The sequence below is a fragment of the Tetrao urogallus genome (genome assembly GCF_951394365.1).
Source record: "Tetrao urogallus genome assembly, chromosome: 5".
NCBI classification, from domain to species: Eukaryota; Metazoa; Chordata; class Aves; order Galliformes; family Phasianidae; genus Tetrao; species Tetrao urogallus.
The window spans coordinates 30,035,767-30,057,747 of record NC_136818.1 but is presented as its reverse complement, the minus strand read 5'-3'; the positions used below and the strand labels follow the sequence as shown (position 1 = coordinate 30,057,747).

The 21,981-nt window shown below is 43.7% G+C and overlaps 1 protein-coding gene across 1 annotated transcript; it reads left to right on the top strand.

The window, feature by feature from the left end:
* The first annotated feature begins 193 nt into the window (after positions 1-193).
* On the top strand, positions 194-21,180 carry TUBGCP2 (tubulin gamma complex component 2). The gene is made up of 17 exons (XM_079535212.1): positions 194-355; positions 1,739-1,867; positions 2,192-2,368; positions 3,811-3,970; positions 5,503-5,710; positions 6,772-6,971; positions 8,709-8,898; positions 9,553-9,698; positions 10,309-10,489; positions 11,404-11,584; positions 12,184-12,356; positions 13,689-13,817; positions 15,071-15,191; positions 16,745-16,888; positions 17,413-17,541; positions 18,183-18,346; positions 21,025-21,180. Exons 1-17 carry the CDS (start codon positions 206-208, stop codon positions 21,128-21,130), a joined length of 2,688 nt encoding a protein of 895 aa, XP_079391338.1. The 5' UTR covers positions 194-205; the 3' UTR covers positions 21,131-21,180.
* The last annotated feature ends 801 nt before the right edge of the window (positions 21,181-21,981 follow it).

Genomic DNA, 21,981 nt, shown 5'->3' with positions numbered 1-21,981 from the left:
GCAGCAGGGCAGAAGCAAGCAGGACGAGGGACTTTCCTTGCAGCTCCCCTTACGCAAGTTTCTTTGTTCCTGTCCAATGCCTCAGCACACCCTGCGGGCTTACAACGCAGCTGGGAAGCATTATTCTTAAACCAAAACGCTAACTTGACTCTCTGCCTTTCTTCTCCGTGTCCTGTGCAGCGGCAGGTTGGTTTTCACTCACAGCATGAATGAGTTCCGCATCCACCACGATGTCAACGAGCTGCTCAGCCTGCTGCGTGTGCATGGTGGTGAGGGGGCTGAGGTGTACATCGACCTGCTGCAGAAGAACCGCACGCCCTATGTCACCACCTCTGTGTCTGCACACAGCGCTAAGGTGGGCAGAGGGGTGGCGTTGCAGGGAGCTGTGCCTGGGGCCTCGCTGCAGGTGTTGAGCTTCCTTTGCCAGAGCTGGTACAAGCACTGTACCTGTGATGTGTGTTCATTCTGGGGGAAGCGTTAAAAGTAGCTTATTTTGTGCCTGGTGTGGTTGGTTCAATTTTTAATTAGAGGAATTATCTACTTGGAGAAGTAAATCAAATGAAAAATAGTAGCTGTGTGATTAAATGTGATTATATTCGCTCTCAGTAAGTTTGCAGATGACACCAAGTTGGGAGGAAGTGTCGATCTGCTTGAGGGTAGAAAGATGTACAGAGGGATCTGGACTGGCTGGATCACTGGGCTGAGGCTTGCTGTATGAGCTTTAGGCCAGGTGCTGGGGCCTGGGCAGAGTGGCTGGTAAGCTGAGTGGAGGTAAATGATCTGGGGATGTTAGTTGACAGTCAGCTGAACATTGAACCAGCAGTGTGGCTAAGTGACAAAGAAGGCCAGTGGCATCCTGAAACAGTGGTGTCAGAAACAGTCTAGTCAGCCGGATCAGGGAGGTAATCGTAAAAAAAAAAAAACCTCAGTGCTGTGTTCAGTTTTGGACCCCTCACTACAAGAAAGACATTGAGGCCCTGGAGTGTATCCAGAGGAGGGCAGCAGAGCTGTGAGGGGTCTGGAGGACAAGTCTTATGGGAGCAGCTGAGGGAAATGGAATTGTTTAGCCTCAAGAAGAGGTGGCTCAGGGGAGACCTTATTGCTCTGCAGCTCCCTGAAAGGAAGTTCTGGGAAGGTGGATGTTGGCTTCTGCTCCCAGATAATAGCAAAAGGATGAGGTAATGGCTTTAAGTTGTGCCGGGGAAGTTCAGATTGGATATAAAGATAAACTTCTTCTCAGAATGAGTGCTAAGTTATTGGAACTGGCTGCCCAGGGAGGTGGTAGAGTCACCGTCCCTGAAGGTGTTCAAGGAATGTGGGGATGTGGCACTGAGGGACATGGTTTAGTGGGCATTAATGGTGGCAATGGGTTAACGATTGGATTAGATGATCTTAGGTGCTTTTTTCCAACCTTTAAAATTTTTTGAATAGTATCTGGCTTTTTTTTTTTTTTCTTTGAACATCATCGAATATGTCTGGGATTTAAAGCCTGGTACCCTCATGACCAGATGTGTTTCTGTGACCATAATACTGCTTTTCATTGCTGCCTTCCAAATCAGTCCATCTTAATTACCAGTGTGAGGCCAATGCTGCATTGTTCAGTCAAAGCCTGAACCCTGAAGTGCTCTGCTGGCTGCAGCAGCCTGCATCTTTTCTGCCTCCTTGTACAATGCTTTGCTCTGGAATGTTGGAATTATAATGTACCTTAAACATTAAATATTCATGTGGTCTTTTACAGGTAAAAATAGCAGAGTTTTCTAGAACTCCTGAAGATTTTTTAAAGAAATATGATGAGCTGAAGTCTAAAAATACCAGACATCTAGATTCTTTGGTGTACCTACTGTCAAAGCTCACAGAAGACAAAGAGGTTTGTTTCTGTGTTAGAACTGAGCATGTTATAACTACTTGGCAGTAGCATTAACACAGTGATTTTAAATATGCACACTATCTGATGATAATATTCATTGGAATGCATTGCAGTCAACAGAAGACATCCAGATCTAGCATTTACTTAATTTTTTAAGTACTGTTGAGAATTACACCACTGTTGATTTAGACCACTGTAAGGCATGAGACTGGAACAGAAATACCTGTAGTCTGAGCAGCTCACCTCTCTTATGGGCAGACGTGTTTTGCTGCAGTGTGTGCTGACCAGCGTTCACAAAATCTCTTTTGTTTTATGTATGTACAGACACTCCAGTATTTGCAACAAAATGCCAAAGAAAGAGCGGAACTCACAGCAAACGTGGCAGCTGGTGGCAGCACAAATTTCTCCATTCCCTCATCTACGTCCAAGATCTCTCTGCAGGAACTTGAGGAGTTGCGCAAGCAGCTTGGCTCTGTCACAGCCAACTCCAGTGCACAGCAGGTACTGCCTCTTCCCTCACCTTACATGTAAGATTTTTCCCTGCCGTTCGTATGTAGCTGTGCTCTTAACTTTTGCTGTGTAGGGGAATTGCAGGTATTCCTATCCATGCAGATAATCTGAATTTGCTCTCAAAATGGCATTTGTCAAATTATATTAAATCATTGTGCTGTTCTTCATAAAAGCGGCCTTTTCTATTGAAGTCAGGTAAGGTGAGTTGAGTTTAGGCACAGCAGTTCTCACTGGGGCGTAGTGATGTGATTTCATTTTCCTGTTTCAAAGCACCTCCTTAACCCACGCAGATGTTTCCTTTCCTGCCTGCAGCAGTGCTTGCTCAGCAACCTTTATGGGTCATTCTGTCCTTGCTGAAAACTCTGTTCTCCAGGATGTGTGAGTGCAGTGCCTTGTAAAATTGTTCCCCAAGCAGACAACCATTTTGTCTACTTAGCTATTGGAATTAGTGTTCTTGAAATAAGTGCTGCAAAGGCATTGTTAGTCAGTGATGGAGCTACTCTGATCCTCCTATACTGTGCATATCAGGCTTTTTGCCTGTCTCATCCAAATCCTTCATGGAAGATCTGAGTCAAGCAGTTGATTTAGATCCTGAAAGGGAGATTAATTTCCAGTAGGAGAAGAGATCTTTTAAAAAGGATTTATGTATGATTTGCTCAAAGAGGAGAGAAGAGGAAGTGGTGTTTTCTGGGATGTTCAAATACAAGTTGATTGCCATGCATACTTTTCCTTTGAGGCACAGTTCTGCTTGCAGCCAAAGGAAGTGGCAGCACAAGCCAGCAAGATGCAAAGCTTATGTGCACTTGTTTCCTTCCCACATTCCTCTCACCTCTGAGATCTTCAATGAGAAGAAAATAAAATGACTTTGTGCAGATCCCATTTCACGTACGTGTGGAGCTTAAGAAATGGCTTTCATAAGCACATCCCCCATGTTTTTGCACTTGTGGCAGTTTTTGTACATCACATAGAGCTCTCAAGCTGAATATTAGTCTTTCACCATATTTATTTTACTGACAGAGATCCAGTGCCAGGAATGGAAACTGTTATGGTCTTGTAAAAGCTCACTTCCTTTGCAATCAGAGCAAAATCGCTTTCATTTTCCACCAATGTATTGTCTGGATGGCATTTCATGTGCACCTACTTCTTGGGCAGTGTGCGGAAACTGATTTCAGAGGTGGTCATTGGCCTATTCGCATGTTCTCCTTGGATGAGATGTGGCTACTTTCTCCTTCTGGAACTAATTTGATGTTAAAAAAATGATGATTAAAACCTACACCATTCTACTGAAATATCAATTATTCCACTTTCTGTTTTCAAATTATTGGCTTATAGTCAATTTCTGCTTAAAATTGAAAAATTTTTGTACTTCCAGACATCTCTCTTTGTTCATTCTTTTCTCTCTTTTTTTTTTTTTTTTTTTCCTTTCTCATCAGCCTCTTGAGCTTACACGAAAAATGCTCCGAGATAAGCAAAATAAGAAGAATTCAGGTCAGCCTGTTCCAGTGTTTCCATCCTGGGTGTACGAGAGGCCTGCGCTTATTGGGGATTTCTTAATTGGCACTGCTCTAAGCACTGACGTAACAGTACCTATAGGTATGTGGTACATAGTGAAAATTATGTTTTGTACTTGTTCAGAAGAGCCGTTCAGATTCTGTCATAATTAGGATGAAAGCAAAACTTGCCTCCTTGAAATCTGTGGAATGAACAGGGTTCAAAAAAAACCCAACAATACCCAACCAGATGTGTTTTCTTCAAAGTGTTTCTTCTGTGCTAGCTTCCAACTCCACCATTAATCCATAAGATTTAATCTGTTTTGAGTTTCCCAGTCCTTCTTCCACACAATATACTGCAGGAGCATCCCATCTGTGTTCTCAGCTGAAAAATCTGCAGTTGCACCTTTCGGGGAGCATTCATCAATCCATGCAGCTCATTCTCCTCTCCAGTAAGGCTATGACAACCTCCCTGATTTGCTTGTAGTCAGAGCAATAGAGGACTGATCTCACTCTTTTGTATTATAGCTTTAGACAGAGCTGTGTATTTGTAAATACATGATACCAGAGTTTGTGATTTGTAAATTAGATTAAAGAAAGGCAACAGTTGTGCTAGAGGTTCATGCTCTATTCCGCAAGAAGGTAGACACACCTGCACGAATCCAGTAGCTTCTTCCTGGCATGGATTTGTGCCTTGTCTTAGGGGCACAGAAAAGTAGAGATCACAAGTAGTTTCATTCTTGCGTGTTTCCCTGTTGTCAAATGGTTTGTGTAGCTGTATGGGAATTTTAAGCATGTCTGATGCTTACATGTACAGTCCATGGTTTTTTTTTTTCCAGACTTTTGAACCACATGACAGAGATTCTCAGTGACATCAAATGTTTTGTGGTTTTTTTTTCCTCCTTAGGGATTAACAAATTCTGTAGTGCCCAGAAATCACTGGTAAGATCAGACACCTCTCAAAACTGTTTAATGCTGCACCAGCACATACAGTCCTACAGTGGAGAGGGATTGTTAGCTGGTTTTGTGAGATAAGGCTAGTTGTGGTGAACACTGTAGCCATCCTGGTCCCCAGTCTTTTGATGTACTTCATTATATTTCAGTTTGAGTCCTTTGCACTTCTTTGTATCTGATTTCCAGTTCACTTCACCAATCAGAGACCCTATAGCTTGCAGTTCACTTGTAGCTTTGGCTGAGCTAGCGTTTTGTTTTGTGTATTTGAGTTTTATTCTTTGTATTTGAGTACTTCAGTGGAGGGGAGGTAGGAGAATTGTTGGCAAGGCTGGAACTCAGGTCCAGTGTAATTGAGCCCATTTGGATGGAAGAGTGAACAGTGCAAGTTCTCTCGTCCATGGTTGATGGATGCATATTTCTGTCCACTTGATTTGCTTTGGGTTTAAATAATGAGCAAAGGCTTCTAGTTTCCTGGACAGCAAGGTTTAAGATTGTGGAGTTGACTGTAACTCAGTTTTATTTCTCTGTATCTTGGTTCAGGTTTGTATGATCTTCCTTTGTTCTCTCTGAATGGTAGTATCTCATCCTTTTAGGCTTCAGGTGCTAGAGCATGAATGGAAGATCTGGACGTACTGCAGCATGTTCTGATTATGTTCTTTTGTGCTGTCTCTTTGAAAACAGGTACTCTGCCATTAGCATCCCAAGAATCCATGATTGTGGAGGACCTGCTGTATGTTTTGATTGGTGTGGATGGAAGATACATCACAGCACAGCCTATCATTGGCAGGCAGAACCGAGCATTTTTAGTCGATCCAAACTTGGACTTGTCCATCAAAGAGCTGGTGACCAGGATTCTTCCTGTAGCAGCAAGTTACTCTGCTGTCACCAGGTACAGAGCTGTTGTTTCCTCCCAGAGGAGGATATTTTCCTTCAAGCATCAAGCTGCAGAATATGGAATCTGTCATTTTGCATATGATGACTTTCAAGCTAAATTTAAACCTGTAGGGGTATAAAATAAAGAGAGAGAATTTATTTAAAATGGCTTTGGCTATATATGTTTTAGCTGGCATTCTCCTACGTGGCACCACTTCGCGTTTTCCTTCACCTTGCCTTTGCTTTGTCCAACATCTGACTTGCCACTGGCAAAGTTTAAATGTGTCTGCTTACTGTGGCTTGTCTTTTCCCACTTTGCTATGATTTTCTCCCTCCTTTCTGCTTTTTGCTCTCTCCTGGGCATCCAGGACTAAGACAACCCTTGTGTGTGCTGCTGACCAGGAGAGCCTACAGCTTCCTAGTTTCTGGTGGCTATCTAAGTAATTGCTGAAAGGTCTTAGTGTAAGGTACACCTCACTGACAGCAGAAGTTTGTAATATGGATGCTGCATTTGATTTGATCAGCAGAAGATCAGCAAAGAGGGAGAAGCACTTTCAGGAAGTGATTTGTCCAGTCTTTTTTGCCTGACTGATTCCAGGTGATATGGCTTGCATTCAGAAGCCTCTGTCCACTAAATAAGATACACAGAGCCAGCTAAGACTGATCAGGTGAATCACTAGCCTGAAGCTAGTAGCAAGCTTTCCTCAGTGTTTGGTTCCATGATATTGTGTCCTTTTGAGACCTCCTGTCCTCTTGTCCTAATCATAAGGTTGTGCAAAGGCAATTGCCTTGAAAATACTGGCACTCACTTTTTTTTTATAGTGGATTTGCAAGTAATTCTAGATCCCCTTCAATTTAGAAGGAAATGTTTTCCTACAGCTTTCTAAACTAAGAAGTGTGGTGGTGAGAAGTAGACAGGAGCCAGAGAGCAAATGCTAAACCTAAAACTTAGCTGAAAACCAATACGTTTTCCAATGCAGTATCTTCTCTTGTGCTTCTACTGTGTTCTGAAGTTGAAATTCCTGAAAATGTTGGAAATTCCCTTGTCTAGACGAGATTCTATTTTGCATTTTACAGGTTTATAGAGGAGAAGTCTTCCTTTGAGTATGGACAGGTAAATCATGCGCTGGCTGCTGCTATGCGGACTCTGATCAAGGAATACATGATACTAATTACCCAGCTGGAACATCTTCAGAGACAGGGACTTCTCTCGCTGCAGAAACTCTGGTTTTATATCCAGCCCACAATGAGGACCCTAGAGATTCTTTCTTCACTTGGTAAATTTAAAAAATACAGTCCTTATGTTTAGACAGGTGCATGAAAACTAGACAAATAAACAATACAGACAGGGTATGTGTCATTTCAATTTTGTTATATTAAATAAGAGGGATTAAGAGGAGGACTGTACTTGTCAGACCTCTGCCATTTTTGAGAGCAGTAGGTTCTCTGAATCATGCCTGTTGTTACTATACCTCAGAATAAAAGTGCTGTGTGAAGAGGCACAGTATAACCCATTTGAGAACATACATGGCATGCGCATCCCCCACGAGTGCCTCCTGTCACATAACTGCTCATACAGAAGTGGAGTGGTTTGCAGTCTCTTCATTAATACCATTTTAATAGCTTCATTTTCTCGCTCCCTTGTATTGTTTCCTCAGTAGTTTTGCTTAAATTAAACTCTTTGACATGAGGTTACTCTTGCATTTCTCTCTACTCAGCCCAGAAAATTTATCTGGACACAAATATCTGTTCTATATAGAATCTGGAAATGGATGATCCATCTTGGTATTTATTTTTCCCGAAATATTCACATTTTTGGAACACTACAGTTAGCCATCTGTTTGAAGATTTACTTCAGTCTCAAGCTCATGACACTACTGTATTCCTCTTCCTCTGTCCCTTATATCCCTTTTGCAATGCAAATGGTGAATTTTATTATGAATCTACCTAAGTCCAGGTGTTTCAAGCAGTGTACATGATTAGTTCAGGGTTACAGTGGAGAATAGATGTGATTTTGAGATCAGAGATTTCTTAAGCAAGTCATTGAGATATGGGATTTTTTCATTAGCATCTTGAGAGAAAAATCTCCATGTATGATGTAGAAGCTATGAGATACCTTATGTCTACCTGAGTCCAGATCTCACAGAATAACCCGGGTTGGAAGGGACCTCAAGGATCATGAATCTCCAACTCCTGTTCCACACGCAGGGCCACCAACTTTAATTTAATACCAGATTTAATCTGGTATTAATCCCCATTTAATACCAGACCAAGCTGCCTGTGGCCCTATCCAACCTGGCCTTGAACACCTCCAGGGATGGACGGGGCATCCACAGCCTCTCTGGGCAGCTGTTCCAGCACCTCACCACTCTCTCTGTAAAGAATTTCCTCCTGACATCCAGCCTAAATCTTCCCCTCCTTCGACTTAAAACCATTTCCCCTTGTCCTGCTGTTATCTACCCTTTCAAAGAGTTGATTCCCCTCCTGTTTGTAGGCTCCCTTTAGGTACTGAAAGACTGCAGTGAGGTCACCCTGCAGCCTTCTTTTTTCCAGGCTGAACAAGCCCAGCTCCCTCAGCCTATATTCATAGGGGAGGTGCTGCAGCCCCCTGATCATTTTTGTAGCTCTCCTCTGGACCCTCTCCAACAGCTCCACATATTTCCTGTATTGGGGCCCCACACCCAACTTCAGATGGGGACTCATGAGAGTAGAGAGTGATAATCACCTCCCTGTCCCTGCTACCCACCCCTCTTCTGATGGAATCCAGGATACCGTTTGCTTTCCGAGCTGCAAGAGCACACTGCTGGCTCATGTTAAATTTTTCATCCATGAGGACCCCCAGGTTCTTCTCTGCAGGGCTGCTCTCAAGGACTGCTCCTTCCAGTCTGTAAATATGCCTGGGATTCCTCTAGCCCAAGTGCAAAAACTTGCACTTTGCTGTCTTCTTGATCTCTTTGATCTGTGCATATAAATGAAGAATCTTGTGTGTCTTACATCTGTATTTTTTATTTCAGCTACTTCTGTGGATAAGGGTGAGTGTATGGGAGGGTCAACGCTGAGCTTACTCCACGATAAGACTTTCAACTACACAGGAGACAGCCAGGCCCAGGAGCTGTGTCTGTATCTAACCAAGGCAGCCAGTGTGCCCTATTTTGAAATTCTGGAAAAGTGGATATATCGAGGCATCATTAATGACCCATACAGGTAAAGAACAGTTACAGAATAAAAACAAAATGAAAAAGTTAAGAAATACCCTTCCTCTCATGTCCCTCTTTGTGTTCCCTTCTTACATCTACATCCTCTCCAGGACAGTTGTGAGCTCTGTTCTTATAGGATGCTATTCTCGTAGCTCACTGAATCTATGTTAATGTAGTGCACTATCATGATGATGATTCAAGCTAACAATACTCTTTGAAGTTTCTTGGCATTGGTTGAATTATTTAAAGCATTTTCTGTGCTTATGCAACATTCCTGTTGTCTGCATTTTCAGAATGCGAAGAGGGAAGAAAATGAAGTTAAAATAGCTTAAAAGAATGCCTTTCTGATGGTGAGAAAGCAAAGGCCAGCTTCCTCACCTGTGCTCTGACAGCCAAATAACATTTAGACTTGATTCCTGAGCCCTATAGAATTATAGGGCTCTGTTGTAGGGTTTCTGTTGTAATTGACTGTGGATTAGCACAAACACAGCACAAAATGCTACTTGTCTTAGTACAAACTAATTTCAGTTCTTGATTGAAATGTATCTTCATGAGACCTTACTTCTGATATATCATATTCCCACTGACCATACTAACAGGTCAAAAGAGTAATCCCCATTGTACCACTTCCTGCTTCTAAACATCTGCTTTAACTGTCCAGTGAATTCATGGTTGAGGAACACGAGTTGCAGAAGGAGAAGATTCAGGAGGACTATAACGACAAGTATTGGGATCAAAGATACACTGTTGTTCAGCAGCAGATTCCCTCTTTCTTGCAGAAAATGGCTGACAAAATACTAAGCACGGGTAGGTAAAGATAGATTTATTTTTTAAGAGGAGTCTGAGATGATCGTTGCCATTGTTTTTGTAAAGATAAATTAAAGGATTGTCCAGCTACAACTTCTCAAAGAAACAGAAAGATTAAAAGCAACTCCAAATCATGAAAATGTGGGAAGGAGTCAGCAGTTAAAGGAGCTTCTGTCTTTCTGCTCTGGTACATGGGTACAATTTTATAGCAACTAGATAGGTGGAGCTAGATGTCTGTGGTGTCTTTATCTGGGCACTTAAAGGCTGTGTGCTGCCTGATGGTTATGCTTGCTTCCTGCTGCAAGTACAAACTTCTCAAAAGCTATTTATGAAGTGCAACAACAGATTTTCTTGGCTATCTGTAAAGGTGTTTTACCACCACTGGGGGCAGAAAACATTTCTAAATCACTTCTTAAACATAATATTAGTAGCCTAGTTTAAATTCTGTATCTTCTTTTGAAAGGCATCTAAATCCTTTCCAGTTTCAGGTTGATCTCAATATAAAATTTCACAATATACCTTCTATTCCATTCTGTAACAGTGATATGGAGGCTTCTCTCATGGCAGCACATACAGTTGGTGCAAACATGGATCACTGTTTTCTTTTCAGGGAAATATTTGAATGTTGTGCGAGAATGTGGACGTGATGTTACCTGCCCTGTGGCTAAAGAGGTCATCTATACTTTAAAAGAGCGAGCATACGTGGAACAAATAGAAAAAGCATATAACTATGCTAGCAAAGTTCTCCTGGATTTCCTAATGGAGGAGAAAGAGCTTGTGGCTCACCTAAGGTTTGATTTATTTTCTTAAGTACATCTTAAATAGGTTGGTTCTGATTGCAAATGTCAGGTTTTAAAGTTAGCATTTTTTTCCTGGGATATTCTCTCTGTTTCTGTTAGAAATGTTGACCTGAAAAAAAAAAGAAAAAGAAAAAGAATAAGAGAAAGAGAAAGAAAAAGAAAAAGATAGATTTGTTTTCTCTTGAAATAAAATAAAAAAGAAATGTAAAATCGTAGAAATGTTGGATGGGAGGGACCTTTAGGAGTCTCTTGTCCAACTTCCTACTGGAAGGCTACCACCAAAACTACGTCTTGCCAAAACTGGCCACTAGGCTTAATCTGACTTTATCTGACTCAGTCTTGAAATTGCCTACAACTACAGTGGTTTAAGGCTATGCTAGTACCATTTTTGCTCCAAAAAGTGGCAGTGATTATGTATATTCTCTGGCAAGATGCAAACTTCATCTTCCAGCTTTCCTGAGAGCTATTTCCAATCCCATTGCAGTTGACTCTCCCTGAGGCCTGGTGAAAATTGTAGTTGGTGCATCATACTATAGCAGAAGTCAACACAAGCACACAAACTGCTTCAGAAGTCAGTGCAGACACTTGGACAAGAGAGTCCATGATTTTGCTCTGAAATGGCAGCTGCCTCTCGGATGGTTCTGGACTCTGGAGGTTGGGTTGTTGTCCAGGATAGCAGTGTAATCCATTGCCTAGCAGTGCAGTGCATACTTTTATTCTCAGGGTACATTTTTACAGCAGCAGAAGAACAGCTGCACAACAGCGTTCTGACTGAGGTGACCGGAAGTAGGACAGCACATGTTAAAAAAAAAAAATCCAAATAGGTTGTTTTTGTCTGTTAAAAAGCAAGTTAAAAAACATGTTTTTTTGGAAACATAATCAGTGATCTTCATTTTCTTGAGCAGATCTATAAAACATTATTTCCTGATGGATCAAGGGGACTTTTTTGTTCACTTCATGGATCTCACAGAAGAGGAACTTAAGAAGCCTGTGGATGACATCATAACTACTAGGCTAGAAGCATTGCTTGAGTTGGCCTTGCGAATGAGCACAGCCAACACAGATCCTTTCAAGGATGATTTAAAGGTAAAAAAGTGTGTAAGCGGAAGGCTTGCCATGTATTGAGGAAATCTCTGTGTTTCTCTATGAGAAACTGCAGAAAATGCAGTGGAAGAAAGAAGAATTGGTGGCTATATTTCTGTAGGCCTTCTCGGGTGAAGTATGTTTATTTCATTGACATTAGCAATGGGAAGCTCTGATCATGCAGCAAGGGGCTGCATTTTCTTGTTGATGTCTGAGCACAGAGAAAGTGCTTTTGAGTGGCATCAGGATGAGGTGAAAGGAGTAATGTATCTCTCAGCCACGTTCTCAAACTTGGATGTCCATTTTGGAGTGCAAGAAAATCATTGATTATAAGTTCTCACTACTAATGATTGTTGCAGCTCAGTTGAAAGCCTTTACAAATGTGAACCAGCATACAAACTGTGCTTGGGGAGATTGAGATGACTTGGTAAGCAGCACAGCAACACTGTCTGCTGCAGCACTGTCCAGATGGTGCCATTCCTCATCACTCCCTGGCTGATCCAGTGACTTGAGAATGACTCTGATAATTTGCCACTTAACTGTTGTTACCTGGAAGTTGCGAGTACCCCGTGGCTTCATTGTTTCCCTGCTTTTCCTTATAGATTGACTTGATGCCCCATGATCTCATTACGCAGCTCTTGAGAGTATTGGCCATAGAAACGAAGCAGGAAAAGGCCATTATTGGTGCAGATCCCACAGAGCTTACTCTCAGTGGTCTGGAAGCATTTTCCTTTGACTACATTGTTAAGTGGCCTCTATCCCTAATTATAAACAGGTAAGGTATCTATACACTAAAAAAAAAAACAAAAAAAAGGCAGAAGCTTTTGTACAGGTTTACAACACATTTCCAAACAGCAAAATGCTGCAAAGTTTGTCTTTAAAGTGACACTAAAAGTTGTTGATAAGTAGAGAATGCTTTGGGGTTATTGATTTGCACATGCTCGTCTGGTAGACTAGGGCTTCTCTCTTCAGTACAGTGCTACCAGTCCATGCCTAAGATATGCATGGAAAGTTGATTTTAAATGATGGAAAGACGTAGATCAAAGGATACTTTATGAGCCTGGTCTCTGTTTTTTCTTGTAACCAGTCCCCCAGCTTCTGTTTGTCCATGGTTTTTTGAAGGATCTTTCTGAGAAGATTTTTTATTTGAAAGTGAACTCTCATTTAAGAATTTCTATGTTTGCAATCAAACATTTCTCAATGTGAAGTGCAAAAAAGCTTTCTGGTAGCCCTGGTTGCAAACTAGAAGGATACTACTGGCTGCTGCTAGAATATTGCAGCAGGCCATTTTGCATTAAATTGAGGTAGAATAAACAGAGTTCTTTGTTTTTCTGTGGTGACTTGTTTCTCCACAGAAACAGGGCAATGGCAGGCTGTGAGCCAGGGAAATGGGGCAAACAGTGGAAGGTGCTAAATGCCAGCAGTATCCTCTCACTTCTGTGAAATTATCAGTTGACACAGTGGAACTTCCTTAATGACACAGTGTCTCTGAAATTATGTCTCTTTCTTTCAAATTGGGTATATTAACTTTGATTGTAACTATGGAAGTGAAAATGCTAAGTGGTACAGCTTCATGAACTGTATTGGCTGGAGCTCTGTGGGCTCCTACGCTGAAGTGTCTGAGCGCAGACCTGCACCCAGTCCCCGAGGCTATAAATAAGCATCCCATCTGTTTCTGACAGCGTGTTGCAGGCAGGGTGATGCTGCCTGTAGCTTGGTTGCAGTTTTTCTTAATCTTCTTGGAGAATCCTGGTGAATGTTTTGGCAGTCGTTGCAGCCTTACTGCAGCAGTGACGTAACTGGAAGCTTTCAGACCCGGTTTGTATGTGAGTGATCTTTCTGCAGGTTGATCTCATCAGAGAAGAAGGCTCATGAAGTACCTGGTGGCAGGAAGTGTGAAGGAGGGACACTTCAGGAGGAATTCTTTGAGATGATTACAAATGCTTTTTTTTCATCTGTTAGAATTGTTTCAGTGAAGATCTGTGTGCCTAAAGGCGTAAGGAGCATATTGTGTTAAGTCTCTTTGCCTCAAAGTAGCCTCAGCCTTCACAGCTTTCTGTCAATCTGAAGAAAGCTTAATCTGAATGGTTTTCTCCTTTCTTTCCAGGAAAGCACTGACAAGATACCAGATGCTTTTCAGACACATGTTCTATTGCAAACATGTGGAAAGGCAGTTGTGCAACGTTTGGATCAGCAATAAGACAGCCAAGCAGTTCTCCCTACATTCAGCTAAATGGTATGGCTTCCTTTTCTGCTGAGGCTTTGGGTTTCCTTCTTCCTAGTTAGATGCATTGTGACATGATTTGGATTATTTTGACATGGAACAGATCGTTGTAAAGTTCTGACTGGTAGAGGGAGGTCAAACATAACATTTTAGGACGCAGTAGGAAGTGTCTGCTCAATAATCCTCGGGCTGCTTGACTTGTTCCTCTTTGGTGGCACAAAGTTTGGAAAAGGAATCGTAGGAACACACAGTGTCCTGAGTTGGAAAGGACTCACAAGGATCTTTCAGTCCAATTCCTGGCTTCACACAGGACTACTCAAAATCCAGTTCCTATGTCTGAGAATGCTCCTTGAGCACTGGCAGCTCGGGGCTGTGACCTCTGCCCTGAAGAGCCTGTTCCATGCCCGCCACCCTCAGTCTCAGATGATCTCACTGGAGCACAAGGCAGGCCTGTGGCACTGCAAGGAAACACCTTCTGTCTTGTCAATGGCACTCAGTTCTCACACCCTCAGCTACCTCGGCACTGACCTCAGCCAATGTGAGCTCTTGCTCTCTTGACACTTCAGAAGGATTAGTGGAGGAGACTTGGGGGGATCTGCAGTGCAAGCCCCTGCTCACAGCATGACTGTCACCAGTGGACAGGGTACCCATAGCTGAAACGTGAGGGGAGAGAGTCCCCATTGCTCAGTTTGTCCCAGTTTGTTGAAAGCTGTTCTTATTTTTATGTCACAACCTGAGACCTTGAGCTCTGTATAATTCTGCCATTCTAATTTTGAAGTGAAATGGCATTGAATACCCTAGATAGGAGGTTATTTGTTTAAATCCAGGGATTCCTGATCATACTGATGGATAGGATGTTCTCAAGTATTCATTTAACAAGTGAGTTAGATATGCTAGAATGTGCTAGAAAGAAACGTGAAGCATTTTGCATGTTATATTTCACACTGCTAGCAAACACGTCTCACTAGTTAAAGTGATAAAATGGATTTAATACTGTCCATTTATGGTTGGACGTGATCAGATTACAAATTAACTGTTTAGTGCACAGCAGGTTCAAAGCTCTGAATCTCACAGTTGAGGGGAAAGTCGTTTCCATACATGGAAGTTAATCAGAGATGTTCTGCAATAACTTGGTAATCACTCTCAGACTGCAGCAGGGAATTTGCCTGGACAGAAATAGTTAGCTCTGCTTTGCTTGGCTGTGCAAGTTGGTTCTCTGTGGCATTTGCTAGCTCAGAGTTGTGTGGGCGTGATTTCTCCCCTAGGTTTGCTGGTGCTTTCACACTGCGGCAGCGAATGCTGAATTTTGTGCAGAATATCCAGTATTACATGATGTTTGAAGTGATGGAGCCAACATGGCACATTCTCGAGAAGAACTTGAAATTGGTGAGTGTGTGTGCTTGAGACTAGTTAGAACAGCAATCTTATGTTACCAAATTTAATGTAAGGAGAAGATGCCTTGTTTTAGTTACTGTTAAATGTTTTATTGGAGGAACTGTTCTTATTACACTACAAACAGTGCTGCTGTTCTGCATCACCTTTCTGCTTTGTTAGTCATGTATCCCTTTCCTCTACTGAACCCTCCTGTCTGTGCCCAACTTCCATGCTCTCTTCATCCTGTTACGGAAGGGCAGCATTCTGCTGAACATCACCAAGAATAAAAAAGTGTGGATAAGGAAGAAGGATGTGAGGTGCAAAGATCACAAGCAGGACCAGACATCTTCCTCTGATTCCTTGGCTGACTAGCAGCTCTCTTAAAAGCTGCGTCTGTGCTTTCTCTTCCTTGGAACTGCCAAAGATTAGGCCTTTGAGGCAGGAAGAGGCCTTTCACTTCATTTTTCATAGTAAGGACTATTTGTTGTAAAAAGTGTTTTTCCTCTTCAGATGGTTATTCTTCTGGTCCATTTCCACTAGGCTGGAGAACTTTTTCATCCCTGTGATGTCTGGGAGAGGCTAAGCTCATTTCCTGCTGGTTTTTATGCCTGACAAGGGGGCATCTGGGCAAAATACGCCTGACCTCTCCTTTCACGGACATGCAGTGTTCTGGGCTGAGAGATTTTCTAAGTGTGTAACGCAGTGTTCCTGGTTCATTGATCAACATAAAGTCTGTGACTTTATAACTCTTTGCCATAGCACAAACTCCAGGTAGCAGTTTTTATCTCCTGATGGGCATGTGAGATGCTTTTATCACCTCAGAGAGAAGCATATTCCCAGTGAGCATCCTACCTCCCTGTTTAAAGCCAAGAATGAGAAGACCCCAGAAGAACAGAAACTGACATTCCAGAACAGGCTGGAATTAAAGAAGCCCTCAGATGCCTTCTGAAATGTGATGTAATAAATTCAGATTAGAAGGTTCCAGACAACAGAGAAAACAATCTGTTACTGGAAGACCAAGGATTTGGTAAACACATCTCTCCTTTCCCTTTTTACCTGACTGCAGTAGTGGTCCGGACTTTTGAGTTACTTTTAGGCAGGTGAAATTCATCAGGCAAGTAAAGGATGATGCTTGATTACTGGCAGATCAAGTGAAAGCTACAGCAAAGCTGCGAATACATGTTGTCTGTCTTGCCATCAGCCTGGCCCAGCCTGCAGCTTTGTTGTTTGCCTGGAACACATGCCAGAGCATTGGCTGGAATTGCCTGGCTGTGGCTGGTTTCAGGCATACAGCCTCTTTGGACATGACTACATGAGAGGAAAGCATTAAAAAGCAAAAAAAGATGGCATCCTAGGTTGCTTTGGCACTGTTAACTAAAACAAGAGCAGAGACATAGGCTGCTCTGTGTTACATAGCAAATGGCTCCACTGAGTTCTGTACAGTGCGGTACAGGATCAAATTTAGGCTTTGATCCTGACGGGAGTTGAGCAGATACATTGGCAGTGCTGGTCTAAAGCTTTGGTGTCCTGGTTTGGTTTTTCATTAATGTACTGTCCTCCAACAGGCTTCTAATATTGATGATGTTCTGAGCCACCACACAAGCTTTTTGGACAACTGCCTGAAGGACTGCATGCTGACCAACCCTGAGCTGCTGAAGATCTTCTCCAAACTGATGTCTGTGTGTGTCATGTTCACAAACTGCATGCAGGTATGTACAGTCTCCCCCATTTTATCATGCCAGCTGCTCTGTGTGCAAGGCAGCCATGATGATCTCTTAACATGATTGCTCTCTTGCTCTCAGTGTAGTCAGAAGAGCTTCTTTTCCCACCCACAACAGGCTTTATGAGCTCAAACTTTCCTCCACATGATTTCTGTGGCTGTTCCCTCCACAAAATTCTATGCGCTCTTCTTTTCCAGTGTTGAAACAGTTTCCTGTGGACCTAATTGCCTCTCTTCATCCATTCTTGCAGCAGAATTTGAGATGAAGACTGGAGGGCTGGCTAGGTTTTTGTTCGTGCAGAAGCCAGCTGAGGACCAGCCATGAAGACTGATCTCCTTAGGCAAAGTCTAGTCAGTGTATCAGGGAACCCATTTAAAAACAAAAGAAAACCAGACAGTTAGCTTTAGGGGGATTAACTAGCTGCAGGCCTAGGAGGGGTGCATCAACCTCATGCATTGCTGTTGTGAAGGAGATGGGTTTTAACCAGGTCCCCAACCCTCTGCCCTTTACAGAGGTTCACCCAGAGCATGAAGTTGGATAGCGAGATGGACCGGCTCAGCCTAGAACATGGCACAATGCTGGGCCCACCTACAGAGGAAGAGCGTGCCGAAGAGACTGCAAAGAAGAAGCTGACTAACAAGGTGGGGCGCTGGGTGCATTGATGGGCTCTGTAAATGTTGCCTGGGGCTGCAGCTTGATCGGAGTGGCTGTCCTGCCTCCTACAGGTGGACCTTTCTGGTTTCCAGCACACCTCTGGCCCCAAAAGCAGAATCTTTGTAGAATGTGGGGATATTTCTGAGGACACTGTGGAGCACTGATAGCACTCTCAAGTCTGCTTCGAGGACCTTGTCTCCCACAGCAGTTGCTGCAATTGTTCTTCAGTTCTTAGCTGTATTTCCAGCTGTGTGCATGAAGGTGGATGAGCCAGTAAGCTTGGAGTCCAACAGCCCCTCCCTTCTGTATATGAGATATTTGCCTTGTCTGTGTTTCTATATTTTTCCGTTTAGACGCACACTTACTAAGCCACTTGTTATGCTCTGCTGTTAGTAGAAAATAACCAACAGCATATATTTGAGGATTATTCTACTGGGGTCTACTTTGGTGTCCTCCCAGATGGGCAAGGCAAGGTTTTTAACCACTGAGGATCTTGCAGCTGTTTTGAAAATGTTATTGCAGTGCCTGAGTTACCATTAAGTTTTATGGCAGTATTTATGACCAGGTTTTGAAAAAGGGATGGTACTGTTGCATCTCCTTGACAAACACAAGTCCTTTGTCTTGATAGCTTTTAGCGGAGCATGCTGATAACCTCCATCTGACATCTGGCTTCGAAGCAACCATCAACAAGTTTGATACTAATTTCTCAACGCATCTGCTGGATCTGTTGGACCGGCTAAGTGTTTACAGCACCAATGACTGTGAGCACAGCATGCTTAACATCATCTACAGGTGAGCCAGGGGTTTTCTCTCAGTAGCTCAGATTCAGCCCAGAAGCAGTGATTGCTGTTTTATAGCTGTGTGTGTCTGCCTCATCAGAGGAAAGACTGAAATTGCAAGAAATGTCACTTTGTGTTTCAGGCCATACTTTGAAAAATAGTCTTTTGAATTTTGTGAATTTTTTTTGTTCTAATCCATGTGTTAGTTCACACTGCTTTATGAAGTGTTCCAGCAGGAGATCGGGCTTTTGGATGTCATTGCAGGCAGTGCTGGGCATGGCCAACATAGTGCTGATGGCCAGGTTGCCTGCTCTTTTCATAGAAGAGCATTGTGACCCACAGTCCTCGAGTCTCAGCAGGAACATGTTGAGATCCTTCTGTTGGTGGCATCACCCAGCTCAGCCCAGGCTGGAGCTGGTTTTCACCTTGCTTAGAAATGCAGAACAGTATCAAGTCCCTGACAATCCTTTCTGTCAAGACACAGAAGTCCTGCAGCCTTCCATCACACTTTATCACACGCTGTGCCAGAGATTACACCAATGCCTTTTCTGCCAATAGCTCAGGTGTCAGGTGTCCTCCCACTATTCCTAACTTAGCAGAGGTTCTCCTTTTTTGTCATTGACTCTCCACCCTTCTGTGAACTGTTTATGGTTCCATAGGATGGTGGAAGCTCTCTCTTGTGGTGCTGCACCATGGAGACTGGTGTTGCATCCCATTTGATGCCACGTCCCTGGTGCTGTGGCTGGGAGTTGATCCATGCAGAAGCTGTGCAGGCAGTGCTCCCAAGTGCTTCAGACTTGTTCTTCACAAGTTCTTCCTGCTTCTGATGAATAGAGAAGGATGGTGATTCAGCAGGATGTAAGAAAACAGAATGCTTCCGTTGTCTGGTTGCACTAAGGACGGTGACCTAAAACTGCATCAGGCTGCTTTCAGAGCAGGGTCTGAGGCCTCTGCCCCCAGGCATTTCCACATCCCACTTCTGTAGAAGGGCTAAAAAGGAAGTACTGTGTCTTAATGCTGCCATCACTGTCATGTCTCCCAGTCAGGACTGCATAGGACCATGCAAATCTTCACTGAGGGTTTTGGCACAGATGGACTTTGAGTTACAAAAGCAGGTGTCCCCATTTCCTCATCTAAAATACTGTATGTTAGCAGGACACACAGCAGAATGTGTCCTTCCATTTCCAGGGGCTGCTTAATAGCATTTTAAGAAGCGGAAGCACCACGGCGAATGGCCGGCTCTCATTCAGTCTGCACAAATTATCAGATCCAGTTGTGGACACTGTAGCAACAGGAACCCAGGGACCAGAATGAAAACGATTGCATCTAAAATAACATACTTGAGATAGAGAGAGAATAGATTGTGGGATATGCTAATCCTCTCTTACGAACTGTAACCACAGATCTTCAGCATGCTGAGGGTGCTCGGGTGTCTTGGCTTCATCAGCAGTGCTGACAGAGAGTTGGTGGCTGCAGAAAGTGCCCCACAGTCACTGCCCAGTTGGGAAAGGGTGCAGCATCAGAGCAGAGGGAACTGTCAGGTGGATGACTTTGAATCCAAATGCCCTAAAATCTTCACTCATTAAGTGCTGCTAGTGCTATCCTTCTTTCACAAATTTGGAAGCAACGGGAAGGCTGAGCATGGAGGAGGATCACTGGGACGTACAGAGTGATGCAAAAAAGAGTGAATGTGTGCTCCAGCCACAGAATGAGAATACTGAGTGGGATTTGGGAAGGACTGCACCTATCCTTAGGAGTTACCAAAGATAATTTAATCCTAAAAACAGAGTTGGAAAGGAACAGGATGTAAATGAGTCCTGCCTGTGTAAGCCCATAAGTTGGAATCAAAATTCAGTAAATAATTCTGCCTTAGTGTCATGTGTCCTTTGCATAACATTTAAAGGACAAAAGGGATGTAAGCTGCTCAGGCAGGAGAAAGCAGCTGATAAATTCCATCTGTCGAAGCTGTTTTCCCCAGTCATGAAAAACATCAAGGAACAATTTGCTGCCATTTCTGTAAGATTGTTAAGCAACATGAAACTCAAATATTATGCCCATTCCATAAGTATTGGAACAACTTATTTGATAAACGAGGAGAGTAATTTCTGTGTGATGTGCAGACTGCTGGCCCCTGCTGTTTGGTGCTGCTAGGGTGCACGTTTCTCATAGGATCACAGAATGGTTCAAGTTGGAAGGGACCTCAAAAATCAGATAGTTCCACTCCTCTTGCTGTGGGAAGGGTAGCCAAGCATTGGATCAGACTGCACAGGGCCCCATCCAGCTTGGCCTTAAAGCCACTGGGGATGGGGCAATCTCAGCTTCTCCGGGTAGCCTGTGCCAGGGCCTCACTGCCCTCTGGGTGAAGAATTTGTTCCTAATCTAAAGCTCCCCCTCTTTCAGTTTAAATCAGTTTCCCCTTGTCCTATCACTGCCTGCCTGCTTGTAAGTTCCTCTCAAGCACTGGAAGAACTATTCTCAGTTGCATGACTTTGCGCTGCGGAGATGTGCCTGGGGAAGGCCGCAGCAGAGTGGGGCAGGTGGTTCTGTGCGGTTCTGTGCCACTGAGGCACCGCCTGGGTTACAAAGGAGATAGGCTGATGCTATGGGTGGTGCCTTGTGCTGCAGCAGCGTGTTAACTGCTTGGGGCTGCAGGGCGAGCAGGTTGACTCCTTCCTGTGCTTTGTCCTACAGGTTGGACTTCAATGGGTTCTACACGGAGCGCCTGGAGCACATGTCTGCAGAGCGGAGCCAAAGGGCAGCCCCACCACCCCCCCGTGCTGCCGTGCCAACCCCATGAAGGAGATGGAGGAGCAGTGGAACCTCTGAAATGAGTGTGATGGATCTGCGCTTCTGAGAGGCTTTTGTGAAGTCTTTTTTTTTTTTTTTTTTTACTAGATTGTAAAATGATGTCTTTATGTGTTGTAAAATAAAAGTTAAAGAAAAAAATAAAAATCAGAGTCCTGTTGGCACATGGCACGTGCCGTTGTTAGGTGACCAGAGCATGCTCTGGCCTAGCAGAAGCCCAGTGGGGGCTGCTGGTGGGGGGCCATCTGATCTCTGCTCAGCCTGATGGCTGCTCTGCTCCAGTGGCCCCTTTGAAGCTCTCTGGGTTCCTGTTGAGGGCCTTTGCTCCTTGAATGCCCCGCGGGAGTTTTTGTTCCTACTCATTTACACACGTATCCTAATCTCAAAAGGTGCTGTGTCCTGCCTCCAGTGTCCCCAGTGTGAGGCATGCTGACACAACTTCAGCTGCCCAGAACTGCGCTGTCCAAATGGGCATTTGCTCATTTCAGGTGTGGGTGTGGTTGGACAGAACAGTACAGGGATCCCCACTCCACTCTCCCAGGGCTGAGCTATGACTCTCCATTGAGTCCCAGCACTCCTGTGCCTGCAGCAGGGCTGTGTCCTCTACTAGTCTTGCTGCACAGCCCCAGGTCAACACAGGTGGTCCCAATAAAGGGATCCTACACGGATTAGAGCCTTCACAATATCCTCATTTTCCCAGCTGGTTTTGGCCCTAGAACACAACAAAAGCATCGAAAGCTCTGCGTTATCTCTGCAGATAAGGAGGAAGCAGCAGCTGAACCCTCAGGGGACCCTGCCCAAGGTTTCGCATCATAGGGTCCAACAGAAGCAGTGGATGAAATC